Consider the following 23,411-nt stretch of genomic DNA (forward strand, 5'->3'; position numbering starts at 1 on the left):
GCCGAGCAGCCTCTTGTTCATATTCTGACCTATTCATGATGACAACAGCACCTCCTTTGTCAGCCTTTTTGATTATGATGTCAGAGTTGTTTCTGAGGCTATGGATGGCATTGTGTTCCACACGGCTGAGGTTATGGGCAAGTTCATAAACCAGTCAGAGAACATTTCAATCTTTCTGGTCACACGATTACAGACATGAAAGTTGCGATATTACAACAAAAAAACTTCAAATCCAGACTCCAGCGAGAAACTGTTGAATTGGAATTCATTTGCAAATTGGATACAATTAACTTAGGCTTGAATAGAGACTGGGAGTGGCTAAGTCATTATGCAAGGTAACCTATTTCCCCTTGTTTTTTCCTACCCCCCCTCCCAAGACGTTCTTGTTAAACCCTGGATTTGTGCTGGAAATGGCCCACCTTGATTATCATACACATTGTAAGGAGAGTGGTCACTTTAGATAAGCTATTACCAGCAGGAGAGTGGGTTTGTGTGTGGGGGGGGGGTGAGACAACCTGGATCTGTGCCGGAAATAGCCCAACTTGATTATCATACACATTGTAAGGAGAGTGATCACTTTAGATAAGCTATTACCAGCAGGAGAGTGGGGTGGGGGGGGAGGTATTTTTTCATGCTTTGTGTGTATAAAAAGATCTTCTACACTTTCCACAGTATGCATCCGATGAAGTGAGCTGTAGCTCACGAAAGCTTATGCTCAAATAAATTGGTTAGTCTCTAAGGTGCCACAAGTGCTCCTTTTCTTTTTATCAAATCCCCCTCGCTCTTCTTTTCTCCAGACAAAATAAGCCCAGTTCCCTCAGTCTCTCCTCATAAGTCATGTGCCCCAGCTCCCTGATCATTTTTGTTGCCCTCCTCTGGACTCTCTCCAATTTTTCCACGTCCTTTCTGTAGTGGGGAGCCCAAAACTGGACGCAGTACTTCAGACGTGGCCTCACCAGTGCCGAATAAAGGGGAATAGTCACTTCCCTGGATCTGCTGGCAATGCTCCGACTAATGCCGTTAGCCTTCTTGGCAACAAGGGCACACCATTGACTCATATCCAGCTTCTCATCCACTTTAATCCCCAGGTCCTTTTCTGCAGAACTGCCACTTAGCCAGTCGGTCCCCAGCCTGTAGTAGTGTATGGGATTCTTCCATCCCAAGTGCAGGACTCTGCACTTGTATTTGTTGAACCTCATAAGATTTTTTTTAGTCCAATTCTCCAATTTGCCTAGGTCACTCTGGACTCTATCCCTACCCTCCAGCATATCTACCTCTCCCCCCAGCTCAGTGTCACCTATGAACTTGCTGAGGGTGCAATCCATCCCATCTTCCAGATCATTAATGAAAATGGTGAATAAAACCAGCCCCAGGACCAACCCCTGGGGCACTCCGCTTGATATCGGCTTCCAACTAGACATCGAGCCATTGATCACTGCCCATTGAGCCCGACGATCTAGCCAGCTTTCTATCCACCTTATATCCATTCATCCAATCCACACTTTTTTAACTTGCTGGCAAAAATACTGTGGGAGACCGTATCAAAAGTTTTGCTAAAGTCAATATAGATCACGCCCACCACTTTCCCCATATCCACAGAGCCAATTATCTCATCCTAGAAGGCAATCAGGTTGGTCAGGCATGACTTGCCCTTGGTGAATCCATGTTGACTGTTCCTGATCACTTTCCTCTCCTCCAAGTGCTTCACAATAGATTCCTTGACGACCTGCTCCATGATTTTTCCGGGGCCTGAAGTGAGGCTGTAGTTCCCCGGATTCTCCTTCTTCCCTTTTTTAAAGATGGGAACTATATTTGCCTTTTCCCAATTGTCCAGGACCTCCCCTGATCGCCATGAGTTTTCAAAGTTTTAATTTCCTATATTTCTGCAATCATATCAGCCAATTCCCTCAGCACCCTCAGATGCATTAGATCCAGACCCATGGACCTGTGCATGTCCAGCTTTTCTAAACAGTCCTTTATTTGTGCTTTCACCACCGAGGGGCTGCTCACCTCCTCCCTGTACTGTGCTGCCCAGTGCAGCAGTCTGGGAGCTGACCTTGTCTGTGAAGACAGAGGCAAAAAAAAATGGAGTACTTTAGCTTTTTCCACATCATCTGTGTCAAGGGTCTTTCCCCACTCTGAACTCTAGGGTACAGATGTGGGGACCTGCATGAAAGACCCCCTAAGCTTATTCTTACTAGCTTAGGTTAAAAGCTTCCCCAAGATACAAACTTTTACCTTTTGTCCCTGGACCTTATGCTTCCACCACCAAAATGTCTAACAAAAATAACAGGGGAAGTGCCCCCTTGGAAACGTCTCCCCCCCCCAAAGAAAAAATCCCCCCAAGCACTACACCCCCTTTCCTGGGGAAGGCTTGATAAAAATCCTCACCAATTTGCATAGGTGAACACAGACCCAAACCCTTGGATCTTAAGAACAATGAAAAGCAATCAGGTTCTTAAAAGAAGAATTTTAATTAAAGAAAAAGTAAAAGAATCACCTCTGTAAAATCAGGGTGGTAAATACCTTACAGGGTAATCAGATTCAAAACACAGAGACTCCCTCTAGGCAAAACCTTAAGTTACAGAAAGACACACAAACAGGAATATAGGTTTCAGAGTAACAGCCGTGTTAGTCTGTATTCGCAAAAAGAAAAGGAGGACTTGTGGCACCTTAGAGACTAACCAATTTATTAGAGCATAAGCTTTCGTGAGCTACAGCTCACTTCCTCAGATGCATATCGTGGAAACTGCAGCAGGCTTTATATATACACAGAGAATATGAAACAATACCTATTCCCACCCCACTGTCCTGCTGGTAATAGCTTATCTAAAGTGATTTCCAGCACAAATCCAGGTTTTCTCACCCTCCACCCCCCCACACAAATTCACTCTCTTGCTGGTGATAGCCCATCCAAAGTGGTGGATCCATTGGTGGATGTGCAGGTGAACGAGCCTCTGATAGTGTGGCTGATGTTATTAGGCCCTGTGATGGTGTCCCCTGAATAGATATGTGGGCACAGTTGGCAACGGGCTTTGTTGCAAGGATAACATTTGTTGCAAGGATAAGCATTTGCTCCAACCCCTCAGACAGAGACAAACACCTACAAGATCTCTGTCAAGCTTTCTTACAACTACAATACCCACCTGCAGAAGTAAAGAAACAGATTGATAGAGCCAGAAGAGTTCCCAGAAGTAACCTACTACAGGACAGGCCTAACAAAGAAAATAACAGAACGCCACTAGCCGTCACCTTCAGCCCCCAACTAAAACCCCTCCAACGCATTATTAAGGATCTACAACCTATCCTAAAGGATGACCCAACACTCTCACAAATCTTGGGAGACAGGCCAGTCCTTGCCTACAGACAGCCCCGCAACCTGAAGCAAATACTCACCAACAACCACATACCACACAACAGAACCACTAACCCAGGAACTTATCCTTGCAACAAAGCCCGTTGCCAACTGTGCCCACATATCTATTCAGGGGACACCATCACAGGGCCTAATAACATCAGCTACACTATCAGAGGCTCGTTCACCTGCACATCCACCAATGTGATATATGCCATCATGTGCCAGCAATGCCCCTCTGCCATGTACATTGGTCAAACTGGACAGTCTCTACGTAAAAGAATAAATGGACACAAATCAGATGTCAAGAATTATAACATTCATAAACCAGTCGGAGAACACTTCAATCTCTCTGGTCACGCGATCACAGACATGAAGGTCGCTATCTTAAAACAAAAAAACTTCAAATCCAGACTCCAGCGAGAAACTGCTGAATTGGAATTCATTTGCAAATTGGATACTATTAATTTAGGCTTAAATAGAGACTTGGAGTGGCTAAGTCATAGCCTGTTTCCTCTTGTTTTTTCCTACCCCCCCCCAGATGTTCTGGTTTAACTTGGATTTTAACTTGAAGAGTGGTCAGTTTGGATGAGCTATTACCAGCAGGAGAGTGAGTTTGTGTGTGTATGGGGGTGGGGGGGATGTGAGAACCTGGATTTATGCAGGAAATAGCCCAGCTTGATTGTCATGCACATTGTGTAAAGAGTTGTCACTTTGGATGGGCTATCACCAGCAAGAGAGTGAATTTGTGTTGGGGGGTGGAGGGTGAGAAAACCTGGATTTGTGCTGGAAATCACTTTAGATAAGCTATTACCAGCAGGACAGTGGGGTGGGAATAGGTATTGTTTCATATTCTCTGTGTATATATAAAGCCTGCTGCAGTTTCCACGATATGCATCTGAGGAAGTGAGCTGTAGCTCACGAAAGCTTATGCTCTAATAAATTGGTTAGTCTCTAAGGTGCCACAAGTCCTCCTTTTCTTTTTGCAAACAGGAATATACATTCCATTCAGCACAACTTATTTTATCAGCCATTTAAACAAAACAGAATCTAACGCATATCTAGCTAGATTGCTTACTAACTCTTTACAGGAGTTCTGACCTGCATTCCTGCTCTGGTCCCGGCAAAAGCATCACACAGACAGAGAGGACCCTTTGTCCCGTCCCCCTCCTACCCTCTTCACTCCAGCTTTGAAAGTATCTTGTCTCCTCATTGGTCATTTTGGTCAGGTGCCAGCAAGGTTATCTTAGCTTCTTAACCCTTTATAGGTGAAAGGGTTTTCCTCTGGCCAGGAGGGGTTTAAAGATGTTTACCCTTCCCTTTATATTTGTGACAATCTGTCACTAGGTTGCGTCCCCCATTCAGTAAGGGTTCCACCCATCATCTGGTCTGATCTCTTGTAGCACACAGGCCATAGAAGTTCCCCCACAAAAATTCTTAGAGCATATATTTTAGGAAAAAATCTAATCTTGATTTTAAAATGGCTGATAATGGAAAATCCACACAAGCCTTGGTAAAGTGTTCCAATGGTTAATTACCCCTCACTTTTAAAAATGTGAGCCTTATTTCCAGTCTGAATTTGTCTTGCTTCAACTTCAACCCTTTGGATCTTATGTCTTCATCGGCTACATTGAAGAGCCCATTATCAAATATTTGTTCCCATGTAGGTACTTATAGATTGTAATCAAGGCACCCCGTAACCTTCTTTTTGTTAAACTTAATAGATTGAGCTCTTTGAGTTTATCACTATATAAAGCTTCTAAACTTTTAATCATTCTTATGGCTATTCTCTGAACCCTCTCCATTTTATCAACATCTGTCTTGAATTGCAGACACAAGAACTGGACACAGCATTCCAGCACTGGTTGCCCCAGTGCCTCATACAGAGGAAAAGTAACTTCTGTACTCCTGCTTTTGCATCCAAGGATCACATTAGCCTTTTTGATCATAGTATCAGATTCAGCAATATCCACCATGATTCCCAAATCCTTTTCAGAATCACTGTTTCCCAGGATAGAGTCCCCCATCCTGAATGTATAGTCTACATTCTTTGTTCCTAGAAGTATATATTTACATTTAACCATGTTAAACTACATCAAGGATCGGCAACCTTTGGTATGTGGCCTGCAAGGGTAAGCCCCCTGGCGAGCCGAGCCAGTTTGTTTGCCTGCTGCGTCCACAGGTTCAGCCGATCGCAGCTTCCACTGGCTGCGGTTCGCAGTTCCAGGCCAATGGGGGATGCGGGAAGCGGCTTGGGCCGAGGGATGTGCTGGCCGCCCCTTCCCGCAGCCCCCATTGGCCTGGAGCAGCGGACTGTGGCCGTGGGAGCTGCGATCATCCGAACCTGCGGACTCAGCAGGTAAACAAATCGGCCAGGCCCACCAGGGGGCTTACCCTGGCAGGCCGCGGGCCAAAGGTTGCCGATCCTTGAACTACATATTGTTTTCTTGCACCCAGCTTACCAAGCAATCTGCATTGCTCTGTATCAGTGGTTTGTCCTCTTCATTATTTACCATTCCCCTGATTTTTTGTGTCATCTGCAAACTTTATCAGTGAAGGTTTTATGTTTTCTTCCTGGTCATTGATAAAAATGTTAAGTAGCGTAAGACCAAGAACTGATCCCTGCGGGACCCCATTAAAACACACCCAGTTGATTTATGATTCACCATTTACAGCTACATTTTGAAACCTATCCATTAGCCAGCTTTTAATCCATTTAATGTATGCCATCTTAATTTTATATTGTTGTAGTTTTTTAATCAAAATGTCATACAGTACCAAGTCTTGTACTATAAAGAGAGTCTGCATAGCTGGCCCTAAGCTAAACCCCACCTCAGCAGTCCCTAATAAGTGAATGAGACATGGGCAGAATACTGCTGCCCTCCAGCATTTGCTAGCTGCTACAACAGCCCTTTGGGTTAGAGGATCTGAGACTGGAAGTGTAAAACTGGCACACAGGCCCTTTGCTTATCAGTTCAGATCCTGCATGAACTGAAATAAACCTGTCCCTGATTGGTGACGACTTCACAAACTAATACTACACCAGCTCTACCATCCTTATTTAGTTTATCAGTGTACGCCTGTTGCATGATGGGAACCTGGTTCTTTCCTGATAGTTCTGAAATAGTGTTGGTACAGGCGAATATTTTACAGACACAATCATTCTACATTTACAGTGAATTTTCCAATGGTTCAGTCTTTGTCATGGATTGTTCAGATACAACCTCTTGCTTCATTATATTTTTAAATTCAGTTTGGCAATATGTGGTGATACCATAGTTTACTCTTTCTTTAAAATTAAGTTAATTGTTGTTCACCAACTATAGTGCTAGATTATGAAAAATAAATTGCCCTGAATAAAGGGCATTAGAGAGTCACAAACTCCCTCACTGCTCCACAGGCAGAAACACCCAGGGGTGATCTATACCTGGCACAGTGTATGCTGGCCAGTGCACCATCCTGGCTACTGCATGGTTGGAGGGACACCACAGTTCTGTGGAGACTATTTCTCCTCCGACGCAGTGAGCATTAGTAGGAAGATCTGGCACAAGGCTTGGCCTACACCATTAACTTCCTTGTACTTCCATGTAAAGATTCATCAACTCTTCCTCCCCACTCAAAACAGACAGTATTATTACTTTATCACTGTAGTACCTATAGTATCATATGTTCAGTATCAATAGTAGTATTCAAAGAAATTGATAGGTAATGTACCCTTCACATTATCAATGACATTTTTTTAAAGTTTTTTTTCTTTTTTTCCCCAGCCAACATTGAAACAATATAAAAACTTCATGCTTTCATTGATTCATGTATTTTAAGGCCAGAAGGGACTTTTGTAGTCATGTAGACTGACCACCTGCATAACACACTATGACAGCAGACTATCCCAATGCAAAGGAAACATAGGAGGAAAAGGAAGAGGCCAGAATGTGAAAACATGGAAATAATTATTAAGGATGAGTACAAAAGAATAGCACAACCATGTAGGGACAAAATCGAAAGGCTAAGACACAAAAGAGTTGTTCCTAATAAGGGGCATAAAAGACAATCCAAAGAGGTTCTCCAAATACATTTGGAGCAAGAGAAAAATGAAAGAAAGTATAGGTACACCACTTAACAGGAAAGGAGAGCCAATAACAGATAACACTAAAAAGGCTGAGGTGTTAAATGCTTATTTTTGCTTCAGTCTTCACTGAAAGTTAATTGTGACCAGATACTTAACACAACTATTATTAGCAATAACAGGGAAGGAACACAAGCCAGAGTAGGAAAGAAACAATTTAAAAGATATTTAGATAAATTAAATGTAATCAAGTCAGCAGGGCTTGACAAAATTCATCCTAGGGTATGTAAGAAATTAGCTGAAACAATCTGTGAACCATTAGCAATTGTCTTAAATTAAAGAACTCCTGGAGGACAGATGCAGTCCCTGAAGACTGGAGAAGGGCAGACATATAGTACCTGTCTTTAAAAAAGGGAACAAAGAAGACACTGGAAATTATAGATCAGTCAGCCTACCTGGAAAGATACTGGAACAAATTGTTAATTATCAAACAATAAATTTGTACCTAGGGGATAACCCAGTGATAAATAACTAATAACCAACATGAATTTCTCAAGAATAAAACATGCCAAACCAGTCTAATTTCCTTTTTCAACAGGGATACTGGCCTACTGTGTGCTGGGAAGTAGTAGACGAGATTTAGCTTTTGACACCGTCTCATATGACATTCTCGTAAACAAACTTGAGAAATATGGTCTAGATTAAATTACTGTAAAGTGGGTGTACAATTGGTTGAAAAACCACTCTCAAATTGTAATTATCAGTGGTTTGCTTTCAAGCTGGGAGGATATATCTAGGGATCTATCTTAGGTCTAGAACCATGGTATATTTTCATTAGTGACTTTCATAATGGAGTGGAGATTATGCTTATAATATTGGCAGATGATACTAAGCTGTGGGGGGGTTGCAAGCACTTTGGAGAGTAAATGACCTTGATATATTGGAGAATTGGTCTGATATCAACAAGATGAAATTCCATAAAGAAAAGTGCAAAGTAACACTATGACAGGGTGTCGTCCAACTCCTTTCTCTTTTCTAACCACAAACCACTCAGAAACATTTTTCTGGTCAAACACCTTGTGCAATTTATTTACAATGTTCTCCCCACCATCCTTACAAATTGTGCAGAATTGTATGTACAATAGCATACAATTGCTTAGCGCGCACAGCCTTGGAGAGGGGAGACAGAAGGTATCTTTCCTTTCAGAGATATCTCCTGGCTCTGACTCTCAAAAGCCTGCCAGTCTTCCCCCCACCCCCTATTTCCTTCCTGTGCCTTTCTACTGTCTGGGCTAATAGGTTAACTAGCCTTGGAGCTCTCTCCAGCCCATTCCCAGTCTGTCAATTAGGCACAACTTTGCCTCTTAGGTTTACTCTGTGGCGATGTAATTGGTGACACAGTGATGAGAGTGTTGGTACAGCTGCTGTTGCTCAACACTCTCTCACAAGTACACTTTAGGAAAAGTCAAATGCACAAATACAAAATATGGAATATTTGACTAGGCAGTAGTACTGACAAAAATGATCTGGGGTTATATTATAGTGCAGAGGTTCTCAAACTCTGAGTCAGGACCCCAAAGTGGGTTGTGACCCCATTTTAATAGGGTCGCCAGGGCTGACTTAGACTTGCTGGGGCCCAGGCCTGGAGCCCGAGCCCCAGCGCCTAGGGCTGTATCCAAAGCCCAAGGGCTTCGGTCCTGGGTGGAGGGGCTCAGGTTACAGGCCCCCTGCCTGGGGCTGAAGCCCTTGGACTTCAGCTGTGCCCTTACCTGCCCACCCTCCCCCCCCCCCCCCCGGAGCAGTGGGGCTCAGGCGGACTCAAGCTTTGGTTCTCCCCTTCTGGGGTCATACAGTAATTTTCGTTGCCCAAAGGGGGTCGTGGTGCAATGAAGTTTGAGAACCCATGTTACAGCGGATCATAATTGAATGAGAGTCAATGTGGTGCAGTTGTGAAAATGGCTAATATGATTCTGCAGTATATCATTAGGAGTGTCATGTAAGACATGGGAGGTAATTGTCCCCCTTGGCACTTCAGCTGGAGTACTACGTCCAGCTTTGGGCGCTACTCTTCAAGAAAGATGTGGACAAATTGGAGAGAGACCAGAGGAGAGCAACAAGAGGAAATGTTTAAAAAAAAATTTGGCATACTTCGTCTTGAGAAAAGAAGACTGGGAACGGTAGAGACCTGATAAGTTAAGGGCTGTTATTAAGAGGATGGTGATGAGTCGTTCTCTAGGTCCACTGAAAGTAGGACAAGAAATAATCTGCTTAACCAGCAGCAAGAGAAATTTAGAAGGGGTTTTACGAAAAGTTTTTTAATTTTAAGGATAGGTAACTGCTGGGAGGTTGTGGAATCCCCATCATCGGAGGTTTTTAAGAATAGGTCAGACAAACATCTGTCAGGGATGGTCTAGGTGTACTTGGTCCTTCCACAGCACAGGGGAATGGACTACACTACATGACCTTTTGAGGTCTCTTCCAGCTCTACATTTCTATGATTCTATAAACACAGACCACAGAATTTCACCACTAATTCCTGCATCAAGTCCATATCTTCTGGTTAACAACATCACAATTTTTGGAAGACATCCAAATCTTGATTTAAAGACATGAATTCCACGTATATTGGAAAAAATGTATTATATAGTATTTTGCACTTCTATAGCACCTTTCATTCAAGCATCTTGGAATTCTTTATAAACATGAGTGAATTAAACATAAGACTCTTCTGAAGAAGGATGTCATTATTGCATTTTACAGAATGGTTAAATCAGTCTGTCTGCTCTAAGGAAATTCATGCCTGTGCAACTAGGCCAGTGAAGTTACACCATTGCCCCTTGCCTCCCCCAGCCCTCCACTCCCCGCAGTGCGGAAATACTGCACCAGCACAAAGCAGAGCTCACACTGGTACAGTTGAGGCCAGTATCATAACAAAGTAAGCAGCAGTAGTTCAAACCCCACCCCAAGCTGGTGCAGTTTAAAACTGTATCATTTCAATTCATCGTAGCTCAATTTTAAGATTGCCACAGTCTATCCTTTGTTTTCCCCATTTATGGGCAGGTTTGCAGGGGGCTCTCTCTCAAAATAGAAAGTAATGTATTATGTCGTCATATGTGCAGCAATACTTTACTCCTAGAATTCAGTACAACAAAGTAAGAACAGCAGAGAGAGGAAACCTTTATCCTCACATTTGTTGTGATTAAGTTAATTGCTTAAGTGAAAATAACACTTCACAAAATGTTCAAAATTAATCTCATTAGTCAGCAGAATGCTGAGTTTTAAAAATTAAAAACACTCCAGAAATTAAATCAACAAGCATTGTTGTCTAATTAGATGACAGTTGAGAATCCTAATTAATTGCTTTTAAATACTTAAACAGAAATTAATAATTAGTAAGTAATAGCCAAATGAGGTCTCATTTTAACTTTGCATAGCCTGAACATCAAGATCTTTACTTTGGGAAGCTAAAAATTGATGATGTGCTTCCATCCCCAGAGCTATGCTTTGTAATGGCATTTCCTCTTTTGTTAGCATGTAGTTTGTTTGTTCTGTGTTCTTATGTGACACTCATCACTGTGTTATCTAAAATTATTCCAACGTTAAAAATAAATAAACTGACTTTCAGGCAAGGAAAGTTTTTCTCTCAACTTCTCCCTACCGGAAGGAAAAGTGCATGTGGTGTTTGTTTTTAGTTATAAAGAAGGCTAATAAGTAATTCTATAAGGGAAAGCAAAGTTTTTAAAAAGTGAGGTTTGTCTTTGGATCATGAAGTGGGAGTTTTGTGGATGCTCTTAGTTCTTGCAAAAGTTAAGTCTATAGTCTGGGGCCCTTCTCCAAGAAAAAGCAAGCCCTATTTTCTGCACACACACAGAAGTCAGCAAACATCCATCAAGTCGTATAAGTATCCTTTCTCTGGCTGTGCAGTAGATGCTTTGGACATTCATGGAATTATTAGTTTTTTGAATTATATAGACTAGTTTGGATATATTAGGTCACCAAAATTTAATTAGCTGAGTTTAGTTCTTATTAGTTGAACTCAGTGAAATAAATGTTATGTTTGTAGTTTTGTGATAAAGCACAAGTTTAGACTGTTGTTTTTAGTTTCTAAATTACCGGTACTTTTTGTTTTTCACTAAATTTTCCCATTTTACCATGGGTTTAAAAAGAACTGATAATGTTTTACTTGGAAGCATTGACTACATAGCATGGAGAGGGATAGGTTTGGTAGATCCTAAAATGCAGAATTACAAAAAAGTAAGAACATGGATTATTAAAAACTAAAGCATATTAAGCAATAATTGGAGGAAGCTTTTTTTTAAAAAGTGATAACACAAATACCAGTACAGTGTTTTTATATAGTGTTTACATGAAATATCTTTTAACATATTTCCCTGAGTTAACTTCAAAACAAAGCTAAAAAGAATGGTTTAAAGCACAGTATAAGGAGAGGCAGTGACTTGGTGTGGAGAGAGTGGAAGAGTATTCAAGATAGATAGGACAACATAAACAAAAGAGCAACTCCCTAACTCTTGAAATTACTAAGAAGGTTACACAGAGAATATACATATTAGAATGGGTGGCCCTGATGTCTGAGAGTCATTACTTTAGGATGGAGCAAGTATATGGAGAATTTAGACAAGATATTAAAAAAAAAAATTGCTAGTCAGGAGGAGCAGTCATTTTTGTGATGTTGACTTAGTAGAAGACTTGAGTTGGTGAGAAAAGTAGGGATCTCAGAAACTAGGTCAAGGCCATGTATTCTGTCGGTGACACACTTTCACCGTGGAAGCTGTCATTCTCTTTAATTCCATCTTTCACTTGTTGATCCTTATTGGCATTGAAATCTACATTGATTCACCAAAATGTTCACTAACTTAATAGTGTGATGCTGCTATGCCACTGCCCGTCTTTCCCCTCCTCCTTCAGTTCTCTCCTAAGAACTTACTGCTTTTGTCTAGCTCTGCACTACTAACTGTCCACCTAGAATCCTTTGCCCTATGCTTTCATATAATATTTATTATAAAAACAACATCATGAGAAGTAATTCTTCCATTTTCAGCACTTCAGCACTTATAAGGTCTCACCTGGAGTGTTATGTCCAGTTCTGGGTGCCACATTTCAGGAAAGATGTGGACAAATTGGAGAAAGTCTAGAGGAGAGCAACAAAAATGATTGAAGGTCTAGAAAACATGACCTGCAAGGAAAGATTGAAAAAATTAGATTTGCTTAGTCTGGAGAAGAGAAAACTGTGGGGCGGGGGGAGAGACACACAATTGTCTTCAAGTAAATAAAAAATTGTTATAAAGAGGGTGATAAATTTGTTCATGTTAACCACTGAGGACAGAAGAAGTAATGGGCTTAAATTGCAGCAAGGGAGATTTAGGTTAGACATTAAGAAAGATTTCCAAACTTTAAGGGTACTTAAGTGCTAGAACACATTACCTGGGAAGGTTGTGGAGTCTCTGTCCTTAGAGGATTTTAAGAACTGGTTAGACAAACACCTATTAGGAATGGTTAAATAAAATTGATCCTGCCTCAGTGCAGCGGGATTGCACTAGGTGACCAATCAAGGTCCTTTCCAGTCCTACATTTCTATAATTGAGTTGTTTGTTTGTTTGTTTTTTATTAAAGACCTCTAGGACCAAAAAAGTGTACCATGATTAAACAATTTGAATTATATCTCTTTCCCCTTTCCTTTATCTGTCATTGGACTCCATTATCATTTTTTACTGCCTGCCTGAAGGCTTGATAATAGGGATATGCTGAGTGCTTCTTTGGAAGTGATCAACACTTGGTAAGATCAGATGTTTAAAATGTAAATTTCTAGTATCATGCATATCTTATTATAGGTTCTACATAATAAAATAATTAAAGATTGCCACCACACCAATGTGGCTAACAAAAGATTTGTACGAAAATGTTCATGTCAGCTGCTTATTTTTATTAATTATATATTGATATTAATGTGCAATGGCTACAATAAATAATTTTTGATAATTTATCATTACACTTAATATAGTGGAAATGCATACAATACTGTTGTAATATATTACACTAAGCTCACTTTCCACTAGCATTCCCTAACATATACATGCACAGACATATGCACGTGACTAGGCAAAGAATGAAATTATAATGTTATGTGCCACTGTGTGTGAGAACTTCTAGACAAAAACCAAGGCCCTGTTCCTGCAATTCAGTACAGGTGGAGTCACTGGCTTCAGTGGTGCTCCACACGGGTGCAGTAAATTGCGGGATCAGAAGCCCATGTTTGCCAAGCTGAGTAGCACAGTTCAGTGTTTTCTGTTTAGGGCCTTCACTGCGGTATGTTGTATGTAATACTTATACCTGAAAAAAACTGACATGTTAATTCCATGTGGCCTATGTGTTAAAATCATACATATGCTCCTATTTTTATGATATTAAAATTCTGCTGTTGCTGTTCGCAAATCCTTCAGCCTTGAACACTTCTCAAGGTCAAAAGGCTTGACAGAAAGAAGCCTTAGTCTAAAAAGATATTCTTGGCTGAAACAAGCATTTTGTGCCTCCTTACTGTACTAGCTAAAAATATTTGAAAATTTTCTACACAGGCAGTTATGCAAATTACTCTCACTGTTTATCATATTTTCAAGCCATGTATAACAGGAAATGGCTGATCTGATCAACACAAGATGCTTTTAAATATCATGGTATTAATCAGTGTTAGCTGACACAATACATTGCAAAACCAATAAAACAGAGTTACTTAAAAATCATTTAAAATATATTTTCAAATGTATATTGGCTATAATTTCCTAATAATGGGTCCAATATGGTTACATTAAATAGCAGCATGAACAAGCAAATTACTTCTATTAGCAGGGTGAGAGATAGCAGTTCTCCTTAATATTTATCCCACCTGCTTCAATGTGGCTCAGTATTTTAAATTTTGATGATTTTTTGTTATTATACAAAGTTAATTCTAACTGAAAATATTGATTTATTTCATTGTCTAATGCAGAATTTATAACAAAAGTACACTGTACAATAATAATATACAGAGCTAAAAACTAACTTAGTCTTGCACTTCATAAAAACTGACCTGGCCTAAGACATCCAAGTAATCAGAACAAAGCAAACAAAAATAAAATAGAAAAGATAAAATAAAATAATGTTCCGCTAAATCGTGACTGCACAAAAAAGTCTTGCAGTGCGACCTGCGCTTTGCCAAACTCTAGCTAGTCTATCCTGTCCCTGTATTTCCAATGTGCCTATCACCATGGTTTCTGATTGCCATATATGGAGATTAAAAGATAGGTCTAGTGTTGTCTGACGCTAGGCAAGTTGTTTGACTATATTTTAGTTGTTTGACTATATTCTCTGCTGCTCCCTAAGTTATAGCATATAACATTGCATAGTGAATGAACTCTGTGGGAGAGAGAAGTGTCTTCATGCTCTTTGGTACCATCCTGTATTGGTGGTATTGTGACAGATTTATGTTACCAGTCTGCCTGAGGCATCAGCTGATCAGGCTGAGGCCGCAGGATTGTTAAGGGAGGAGATGAAGGAGCACACCAAGTGACTTAATGTAAAGTTTTATTAATAAAATAACAGCGGTGAGTGCTGGGAATGCTCCCACATCACTCTGAGGAAGAAAGAAAGTGTTAGTGCCCTAGCCCTAACCCACTTTCATACTCACATACGCACCACCCGAGGCTGGCCAAGTCAGGATGTAACTTAAGAAGAAGAGGGGGAAGGGTGGACGAGAGTTCTGTCCTGTGCACAGGCTGTCCAGGGTCTGCTGTTGATCTCCAACTTGCTTTAGCTCTTGGGAGGGTTTTAAGTCCTGGGTTCTTCTGGGGGCGTTTTGTCCAGGGTCCTTTATCCCCCATGCTCTCTGTACCAGTCCAAACCGGCCTTCCGAGGCTTCCTCGGTCTCCCCAAAACACATCGGCTTCAGGGTCGCAAGACTGTTATGTCCTCATTCTCTGACCTTCGCTAGTTTTGCACCCCCCTTTTAGGTCTGTCTGGTTCAGTTCTCCTTTCCCACACGCTTTTGGCTGTTTAGCAGCAGGGAGCTTGTTTGTGTGTGCATTGGCCTTGAGTGGCAGTTTCACCCCTTATCTTCAAGCCTAGCTGAATCGTTGAGTTAACCCGTTCCATTCTTCCTTCCTCCCCCTTCAGCATCTCGCAACCTGCAAAGGAATCTTTCACTCCACACTCACACCTTCAGCCCTTCCCAAGATCCTTTCCAATGCATATGAAAGTATTAGCAATATACAATGCTGCGGCTTACCCATGGGACCCCCCTGCGGGGGCAATTTTACTGTGACTGGGATATTCCCATGGGGCAATTTTACTGTGACAGTATAGGAAGGAAAGGTCTCTGAAAAGAAGAGAGAAGATACTGAACTCTGAAAGTGACAAGATATGAGTTCAATCTGATCTGTGGTGGAAGAGAATTTTATAGTGCAGGGCTCTGCTTCTAACTTCAATGAAGCTCATCTTAGGCTCCATCAGTTGCAGTGTATTTGTCCATCATTGCAGTGTCAATAGATTATATATGTAGGTTCCAATTTATTTCTCATTGAGGGACTCATAAAGGAAGACCAGGATCTTGAAAAAGATCTGATATTGGGTGGTAGATTGGTGTAGAGCATAGCATGACATGTAATATGCTTTTATTGACATGTAACTCTGAAAGAGACATGAGGCTGCATGTTGTGTCAGCTGAAACCTCTGTATGGCCTTCATGGTGACACCTAGATCGATTTCATTGTAGTCATCCACCTTACAGGCTTGTATGGGCAGTGGCAGGTAGGAAGTTCCAAAGGCAGGGACGTTCATCTCAGAGAGCACTGCTGAAGATACCAGACACCTAAATTCTAGGCTTCTCCCTCCAATTTGAATGGTTGTTCTTCAGCAGATAAATTAGTATAATTTTTTCCAAGCTTTTACATTTATTTCCTGCCTGTGTATCTAATCTCTCTGTTCCTTTGTGTCCTTTCTCTGTGTTCACTGGTGCTCGTAAGACCTCCCAATTTAGTAGTAAAATAAACTATGTCTACTTAAAAATTGAAAGGCATGCATGCACAGCGCAAAATGTAAAGTCAAGAGGCGCATACTTCAGACAAGATGCCCTGCATATGTTGGGCAGCTCATGAGGTGTGAAGAAGCAGTTGGATTTAGCCTGACTTTTGTCTTTTAACCAGGACCTTCCCTGACCAATTCTTAAGCCCCTTATTGTCCACCAAACTTGTATTTATTTAAAATATCATGTGTTCTCAAGGCTTACATCCCCATAAGGGACCTCCAGGGTGGGGAAAATGTAAGATGGGTTTCTTCAGAGCAAGATTACAGGCTATTCCTTGGACCTTCTTCATGGCTGAGGAACAAGTCCCAAAACCAGCATCTAGCTCCCTTATCCCAACTGAAGGTTTACTCCCAAGTCTCTGTAACCTTAAACAAGACAGTGTCCAGCCTGCATCCTTGTCCTTCTAGTCCATGCCATTCTAGTATCACACAAGGGTCTAAAGAAAGAAAGTGTAAACTTCTTGATGTTCATATGTAAAAATAGCTCAGTTCAAAGAATGTGCACTGCTTAAGTACATCCATATGATACAAGAAATGTATGTGGTCCTATAGAATGCTCAACGTTGTGTTTGTGGGTGGGGGATTGTTCTTTTTTTCTTGTTAAATCCATAGTTTAATATTATAATTGCTTTGCTTTTAAGTATATGCCACAAAATATTTGCATTATGGACAAGCCGGTGTTGGTGTAGGAAATTTTAATTTTTGCATTCTTTCTCTCTCTCTCTCTCTGCAACCTTACTGTTGCACTGGCATAGGATGTTTGATATGCAATACATTTGAACTGTTTCTCTCTTGAAGCACATTCCCTGTTACAATCAGCTGATTCAACAGGCAAAGTATTGTATTTGAAAATAATAGTTAGCAAGAAAGATAGAGCAGATATAGCATTAAACTATTTCAAAATAAAAGCTCTAACAGCATCAATACTGCTGTGGAGATTCATCAGTGTCTTACTTTTTGATTTCTAGAACTATTGTTTTATAGCTTTTACAGTATATTTAGCGTTCAAACTAAATCTTTCCTATTCAGCTTCACCTTAATAAAACTTGCTTTCTAGAGAGTTAATTCTCTCTTGAAATACTTATAAGTCTTCATTTTGGGGAGATAACAGGAGTTCATGTCATTGTGAACAATAGGGCTTACTCATACAATATAATGTTATGAGACAAGTTTATTACTTTTTCTGTGCCAATCAGGCAGTTCAGTAGGTGCTCAGATGAGATCATGCAGAAGAACATGCAAACTAGGATACCACATCTGCACTGAGAAATCAAGTGATGCAGTCTTATTTTTTGCAATGATTTTTTTTATTTGATTACTTGGGTAGAATTAAAGCTCAAATATATTAGACTGTTCTACAGTTCTTTTCAGTTTAAAAACATTTAACTAAATTTCATTTTAGAAATAAGTTTTTTAAGCCATTAACTGGGGCAAGTGGTTCAGTTGTAACTTGTATGAGAATACTTCTGTACTACCATTGAGTTAAAATGGGCTATTTCATTGATCCAAATTGTGTGGTAACCTCTTGGTGACTAACATCACACACTCTTAGATTTAATATGTGAATACGTCAGTGGCATTCATATGTAAACGATATACATTTGCAAGTTTACACTTCCGCTCAGGTTTACTTTGAAAATTTCTTTAAGGGTTAAAGGTTTGATTCTGAGTACCTTAAATGGATGAGGCTATATTAGTGAGTAAAGGTTACAAAATCAGGCCTTGGGTGATGAAAGAGAGTAAATAAGTGGCTTATGGTATTTGAATTGTCAGATCATTTTATTGCACATTTGTTTAGCTGCATGTGTTTACACAGCTGTGTGTTTTTTCAGGTTGTTTTATTCGAATTGTGAAGTCATGAAAGAATCACCAGAAGATACCTGCAGCACCTTGGATAATGAGTGGAAGATAAAGAGAAAGCAAAAAGAATGTGGCATATAAAGGGTGTAATACCTGGAGGTATTAACTCTGACTCATATCTGTAAAAATGAGACTAGCTCTCACAAAATACAAGTTATCTTAGACAGTCATCAAGCTTGGAGTCATGCTGTCAAACTAAGAAATTCACTTCCCCCCCCCCCCCATCCCCTTTCTGACAGGTAATAGAGCATTGGTGAATTATGATTTTCCTAAATTGGAAGCACTCATTTTTACCCATGTAGTTCATCCTTATGAATACATAATAAACATTGCATATTTAATGTGCATTATAATGGGAAACTGACTCATTAGCAAAAAAAAATGGCAAATTTTAAGGACTTGGTTCCAAATTGAGCTGGAGCCTCCCAATGCACTTTGTACAATCTGGGTAAAGATGTATTGAATGTCCTTCTTTTGAAGGCCATAATGACATGTAATATAAGGATATCATCTTACTGTTGATATCTTTGAAGAGTCATAAGCAGAAACAGAAAAATGAATGGCGGAAAGGAGTGTGACGGAGGGGACAAAGATGGAGGTCTGCCAGCAGTACAAGTTCCAGTTGGCTGGCAACGTCGAGTGGATCAAAATGGAGTGCTCTATATCAGGTGAGGATTATGTAAATTGTGTGCTCTTTTTATTATTTATTTAGTTATTTATTTATTTTAGTCATGACAGAAAGCATATACTAGTTTAAGACAGTGACTCTCCTGATGATGTATAGTAACTTTATGTATTTTTCCTTCTGGAAATATTAAACCAAATGTTCTGCTTGTGTTAATTGGTGCAGCTCTGTCTAAATCAGCTGAGCTGTTCCAGGTTGGACCACCTGAGAATTCGGCCTGTCGTTTGTTTTTTGTTGCTGCTTTGTTTGATAAATTCCAGTATCCAGTTTTAATTACTGTATTTTTTTAACTAGGCCGGATGTAAAGTAGCATGAATAATTCTGTGCTGCTTCTTACTTTTCTGTTGTTTTGAATTGTTCACATAGATTTTTATAGCTGATAAGTATGTCAGATATAACACCACTTACATTTTTTATTATTCAGTCCATGTAATACAAACTCAAAATATTTTACATTTACCTCTTTTGCCTTAGTTTTCCTAGATTTATCATAGAATCATAGGACTGGAAGGGACCTTGAGAGTTCATCTAGTCCAGTCTCCTGCACTCATGGCAGGACTAAGTATTATCTTCGAGACCATTCCTGACAGGTATTTGTCTAACCTGCTCTTAAAAATCTCCAATGATGGAGATTCCACAGCCTCCCTAGGCAATTTATTCCAGTGATTAACCACCCTGACAGGAAGTTTTTCCTAATGTTCAACCTACACCTCCCCTGCTGCAATTTAAGCCCATTTCTTCTAGTTCAATCCTCGGAGGTTAAGAAGAACAATTCTTTTCCCTTCTCCTTGTAGCAACCTTTTATGTCTTTGAAAACTGTTATAATGTCCCCTCTCCGTCTTCTCTTTTCCAGATTAAACAAACCAAATTTTTTCATTCTTCCCTCATAGGTCATGTTTTCTAGACCTATAATCATTTTGTTTCTCTTCTCTGGACTGTCTCCAATTTGTTCACATAGAATAATAGAATATCAGGGTTGGAATGGACCACAGGAGGTCATCTAGTCCAACCCCCTGCTCAAAGCAGGACCAGTCCCCAACTAAATCATCCTAGCCAGGACTTTGTCAAGCCTGACCTTATAAACCTCTAAGGAAGGAGATTCCATCACCTCCCTAGGTAACCCATTCCAGTGTTTCACCACCCTCCTAGTGAAAAAGGTTTTCCTAATATCCAATCTAAACCTCTCACACTGCAACTTGAGACCATTACTCCTTGTTCTGTCATCTGGTACTACTGAGAACAGTCTAGATCCATCCTCTTTGGAACCCCCTTTCAGGTAGATGAAGGCTGCTATCAAATCCCCCCTCATTCTTCTCTTCTGCAGACTAAATAATCCCAGTTCCCTCAGTCTCTCCTCATAAGTCATATCATAAGTCACATCTTTCTTGAAAGGTGGTGCCCAGAACTGGACCCGACACTCCAGTTGAGACTTAATTAATGCTGAGTGGAGCGGAAGAATTACTTCTCATGTCTTGCTTACAACACTCCTGCTAATACATCCCAGAATGCTGTTCACTTTTTTTGCAACAGTGTTACATTGTTGACTCATATTTAGCTTGTGGTCCACTTTGACCCCCAGATCCCTTTCTGCAGTACTCCTTCCTAGGCAGTCATTTCCCGTTTTGTATGTGTGCAACTGATAGTTCCTTTCTAAGTGAAGTACTTTGCATTTGTCCTTACTGAATTTCATCCTATTTACTTCAGACCATTTCTCCAGTTTGTCCAGATCATTTTGAATTTTAATCCTACCCTCCAAAGCACTTGCAACCCCTCCCAACTTGGTATTGTCCACAAACTTTATAAGTGTACTCTTTATGCCATTATCTAAATTATTGATGAAGATATTGAACAGAATCGGACCCAGAACTTCTTATGCCTTGCTCGTTATGCCCTTCCAGCATGACTGTGAACCACTGATAACTACTCTCTGGGAATGGTTTTCCAACCAGTTATGCACCCACCATATAGTAGCTCCATCTAGGTTGCATTTCCTGAGTTTATGAGACAGTCATGCGAGACAGTATCAAAAGCTTTACTAAAGTCAAGATATACCACGTTTACTGCTTTCCCCCTCACCACAAGGCTTGTTCCAAATATCCATTGTTTTTACAGTTTTTTTAAACTTCCTTGTTCCTTGTGCAAGGAAGTTAAGAGGATAATCCCTGTAATAGCTGTAAACAACATGAATCTTGAAAAGGTTTGCAAATGTTTCCTACTGGATATCACCATTATTTTTCATCAAGAACTGCTTCTGCAGATCTCCAGCTCCTGGCCACAATTGTCCCAACTTTCTGTATGCCATGTACAGTACCGTTTTGCAGATCCAGATGTTAGGTGAGTTAATACAGTACAAGAGACAACAGCCCCAGCCACGCTAAGTTCCTTTCCGTCAGCCATAAACAGGAAGCATCCAAATTTTTGCTGCTGCTTCACGTGCTTGTCCACTCTAGGTGCGCATACACCCCAGGCATTTGAGATCAGAGTGTTCTGGCCAGCAGTGTCCATTGGGGCCACTCATGTAACCTGACTGTCAGCATGCCCCCATACCAAGGTCAGAAATGCTGGAGTGGGCTCAACCATCACTCAGTTCCTTCTTATTTCTCGTGACTATGAGATGGAGCTTCCTAGCGTCTGCATCTGGGTGCAACATTTTTCACAGTTTCTCATAGATTCTGTATATTACTGATAGGTATGGTTAGTTAAGATAGTTACTGTTCACAGATTTTTGATATTTTTTTTAGTTTTGGAAGTTTTACCTTCCTTCCTTTTTTATTTATTTTTTTTAAATCTGGTCAGGAACTTCTTCCCAATCCTGGGGCTTAGAGATGTCCCATACTAAGTTGTCCAACTATTAAGTATTGTGCCCTTCTTGTGCTGTGGCAATTCCATTTAACAGTGGGAAACATCAGTTACCATTTTTGTCTTGGGGAGCCTATATCCCTGACAATGGCTTGGTGTGCAAGTTCTTTTCTAAGAAGACTTCAAAAGGCAAGAGGGCACGCCTAACTTTTTTTTTTTGTTAGTCTGGGGTCTGATCTGGGTTGGGCAGGCACCACTGAAGAAGTTCCACTTCTGTCCAGAAGTGCTTCTGTGAGTTCTGGATCCACTAGCTCCCAGGCTTCATCTTCAAAGACCAGCTTTGGCTGTAGGTAGGACTGTTAAAGCTAAGTCTTCAGAGAAGAAGGAGCATCACCCCTCTGAGAAAAGCAAAGGCAAATGCCCGCTGGGAATTTCCAGTAAAAACAAAGTTCAGGTCACCCCACTGCTCCCAAAGAAAGGCGTCTCCACACTCTGAGACCTCTGGAGCATGTTATCAGGACTCCTTCACCGCTTTAGGATTGAAAGTTTAACTGTGTCTGGTACTGAGGCCAGAGCATCAGGGGCTACCTCAGCACTAAGCACTTCTGCACTGGCTATTATGGTACCAATACCATTGGTACTGGTCTCTTTGGTGCTGCTCACTTCAGCATGAGTGTGTGAAACGAGACTCGTCAGCACTGTCAACCCCAATGCTGTCTGCTCCCACCCCTAGGTTTATGGGACCACTTCTCTCAGTACCAAGGAAGTATGTGGTACTGAGGGATCTTCAGGTTTCAGATGAGTTGGGATCTCTGCTGCACTCCACAGATCTAAATATTGCCACTATAATAGCACTGAGCTCTGGCTTAGTGTTGTTACCTCTCAACTTACAACCTACCACCCCAGCTTTGGCAGCTCCTCACTGCCTTTCAGATCTACAATCCTTTTTTTGTCATCTTCAGATTCCCAGCACAGCAGGGAGGGATCTCCTACATATTCTCCAAGGGGCCCCTTTTTTAACCTTATGAATGAGGAAGTGTCAAAGGCTTCAGACATGTTTAGATCTCATAGGGGGTATAGGATAAGGCATATACCCTAGTATCTTTTTTCTGGCCCTCAGACCCTTTTGCTTGTAGTAATCCAACATTGTGCTATCTTCACCACTCAAGATGTCTTACTTCTGCATGACTTCTGTGGGTGAGAACCTCCTCCCTTACACCATACCAGGAAAACTACAGTGTTTCAGTTTGTAGCCCATGAATCTGAGCTCCCTGAGGAGCTATTTGAGGAGGAACAGCCTCGGGCTCAGTATCAGGTGATGTCAGCTGCTATCATCCCATCTACACCTTCTCACCCAGATGATTGCAAGAGCTTTCAAGGTCTGCTCAGAGATGTAGCCAGTTTCCTTAAGGTACCAGTCTACAAGAGATCTCACATAAGCTCTTGAATGTTTTCCTGGCCTCCATGCCCTGGAGCTAACTCTCATCCCCAGCTGTGCCAACTAATCTGTATTTAAAGCACCACTAAATTCAGGTGAGAGGGTTTTTTATATGGAGAAGAGTGGGGGTTGGGAC

General features: G+C 40.9%; 1 protein-coding gene across 8 annotated transcripts in view; it reads left to right on the forward strand.

Moving 5' to 3' along the window:
* MBD5 (methyl-CpG binding domain protein 5) overlaps positions 1-23,411 on the forward strand; it is a 268,857-nt gene that overhangs the window by 161,511 nt on the left and 83,935 nt on the right. For 6 of the 8 annotated variants that reach the window (XM_078847926.1, XM_073305424.2, XM_073305421.2 and 3 more), the window contains one exon: positions 18,326-19,021. In XM_078847926.1, coding sequence (XP_078704052.1) covers positions 18,909-19,021 — 113 coding nt within the window. In that variant the 5' untranslated portion in view covers positions 18,326-18,908. Of the gene's footprint in view, positions 1-13,164; positions 13,216-18,325; positions 19,022-23,411 lie in introns of all 8 variants that reach the window. The other 2 variants (XM_078847925.1, XM_073305419.2) reach the window with 2 other exon arrangements.

The sequence above is a fragment of the Lepidochelys kempii genome, chromosome 11 (assembly GCF_965140285.1).
Source record: "Lepidochelys kempii isolate rLepKem1 chromosome 11, rLepKem1.hap1, whole genome shotgun sequence".
Taxonomy (NCBI): Eukaryota; Metazoa; Chordata; order Testudines; family Cheloniidae; genus Lepidochelys; species Lepidochelys kempii.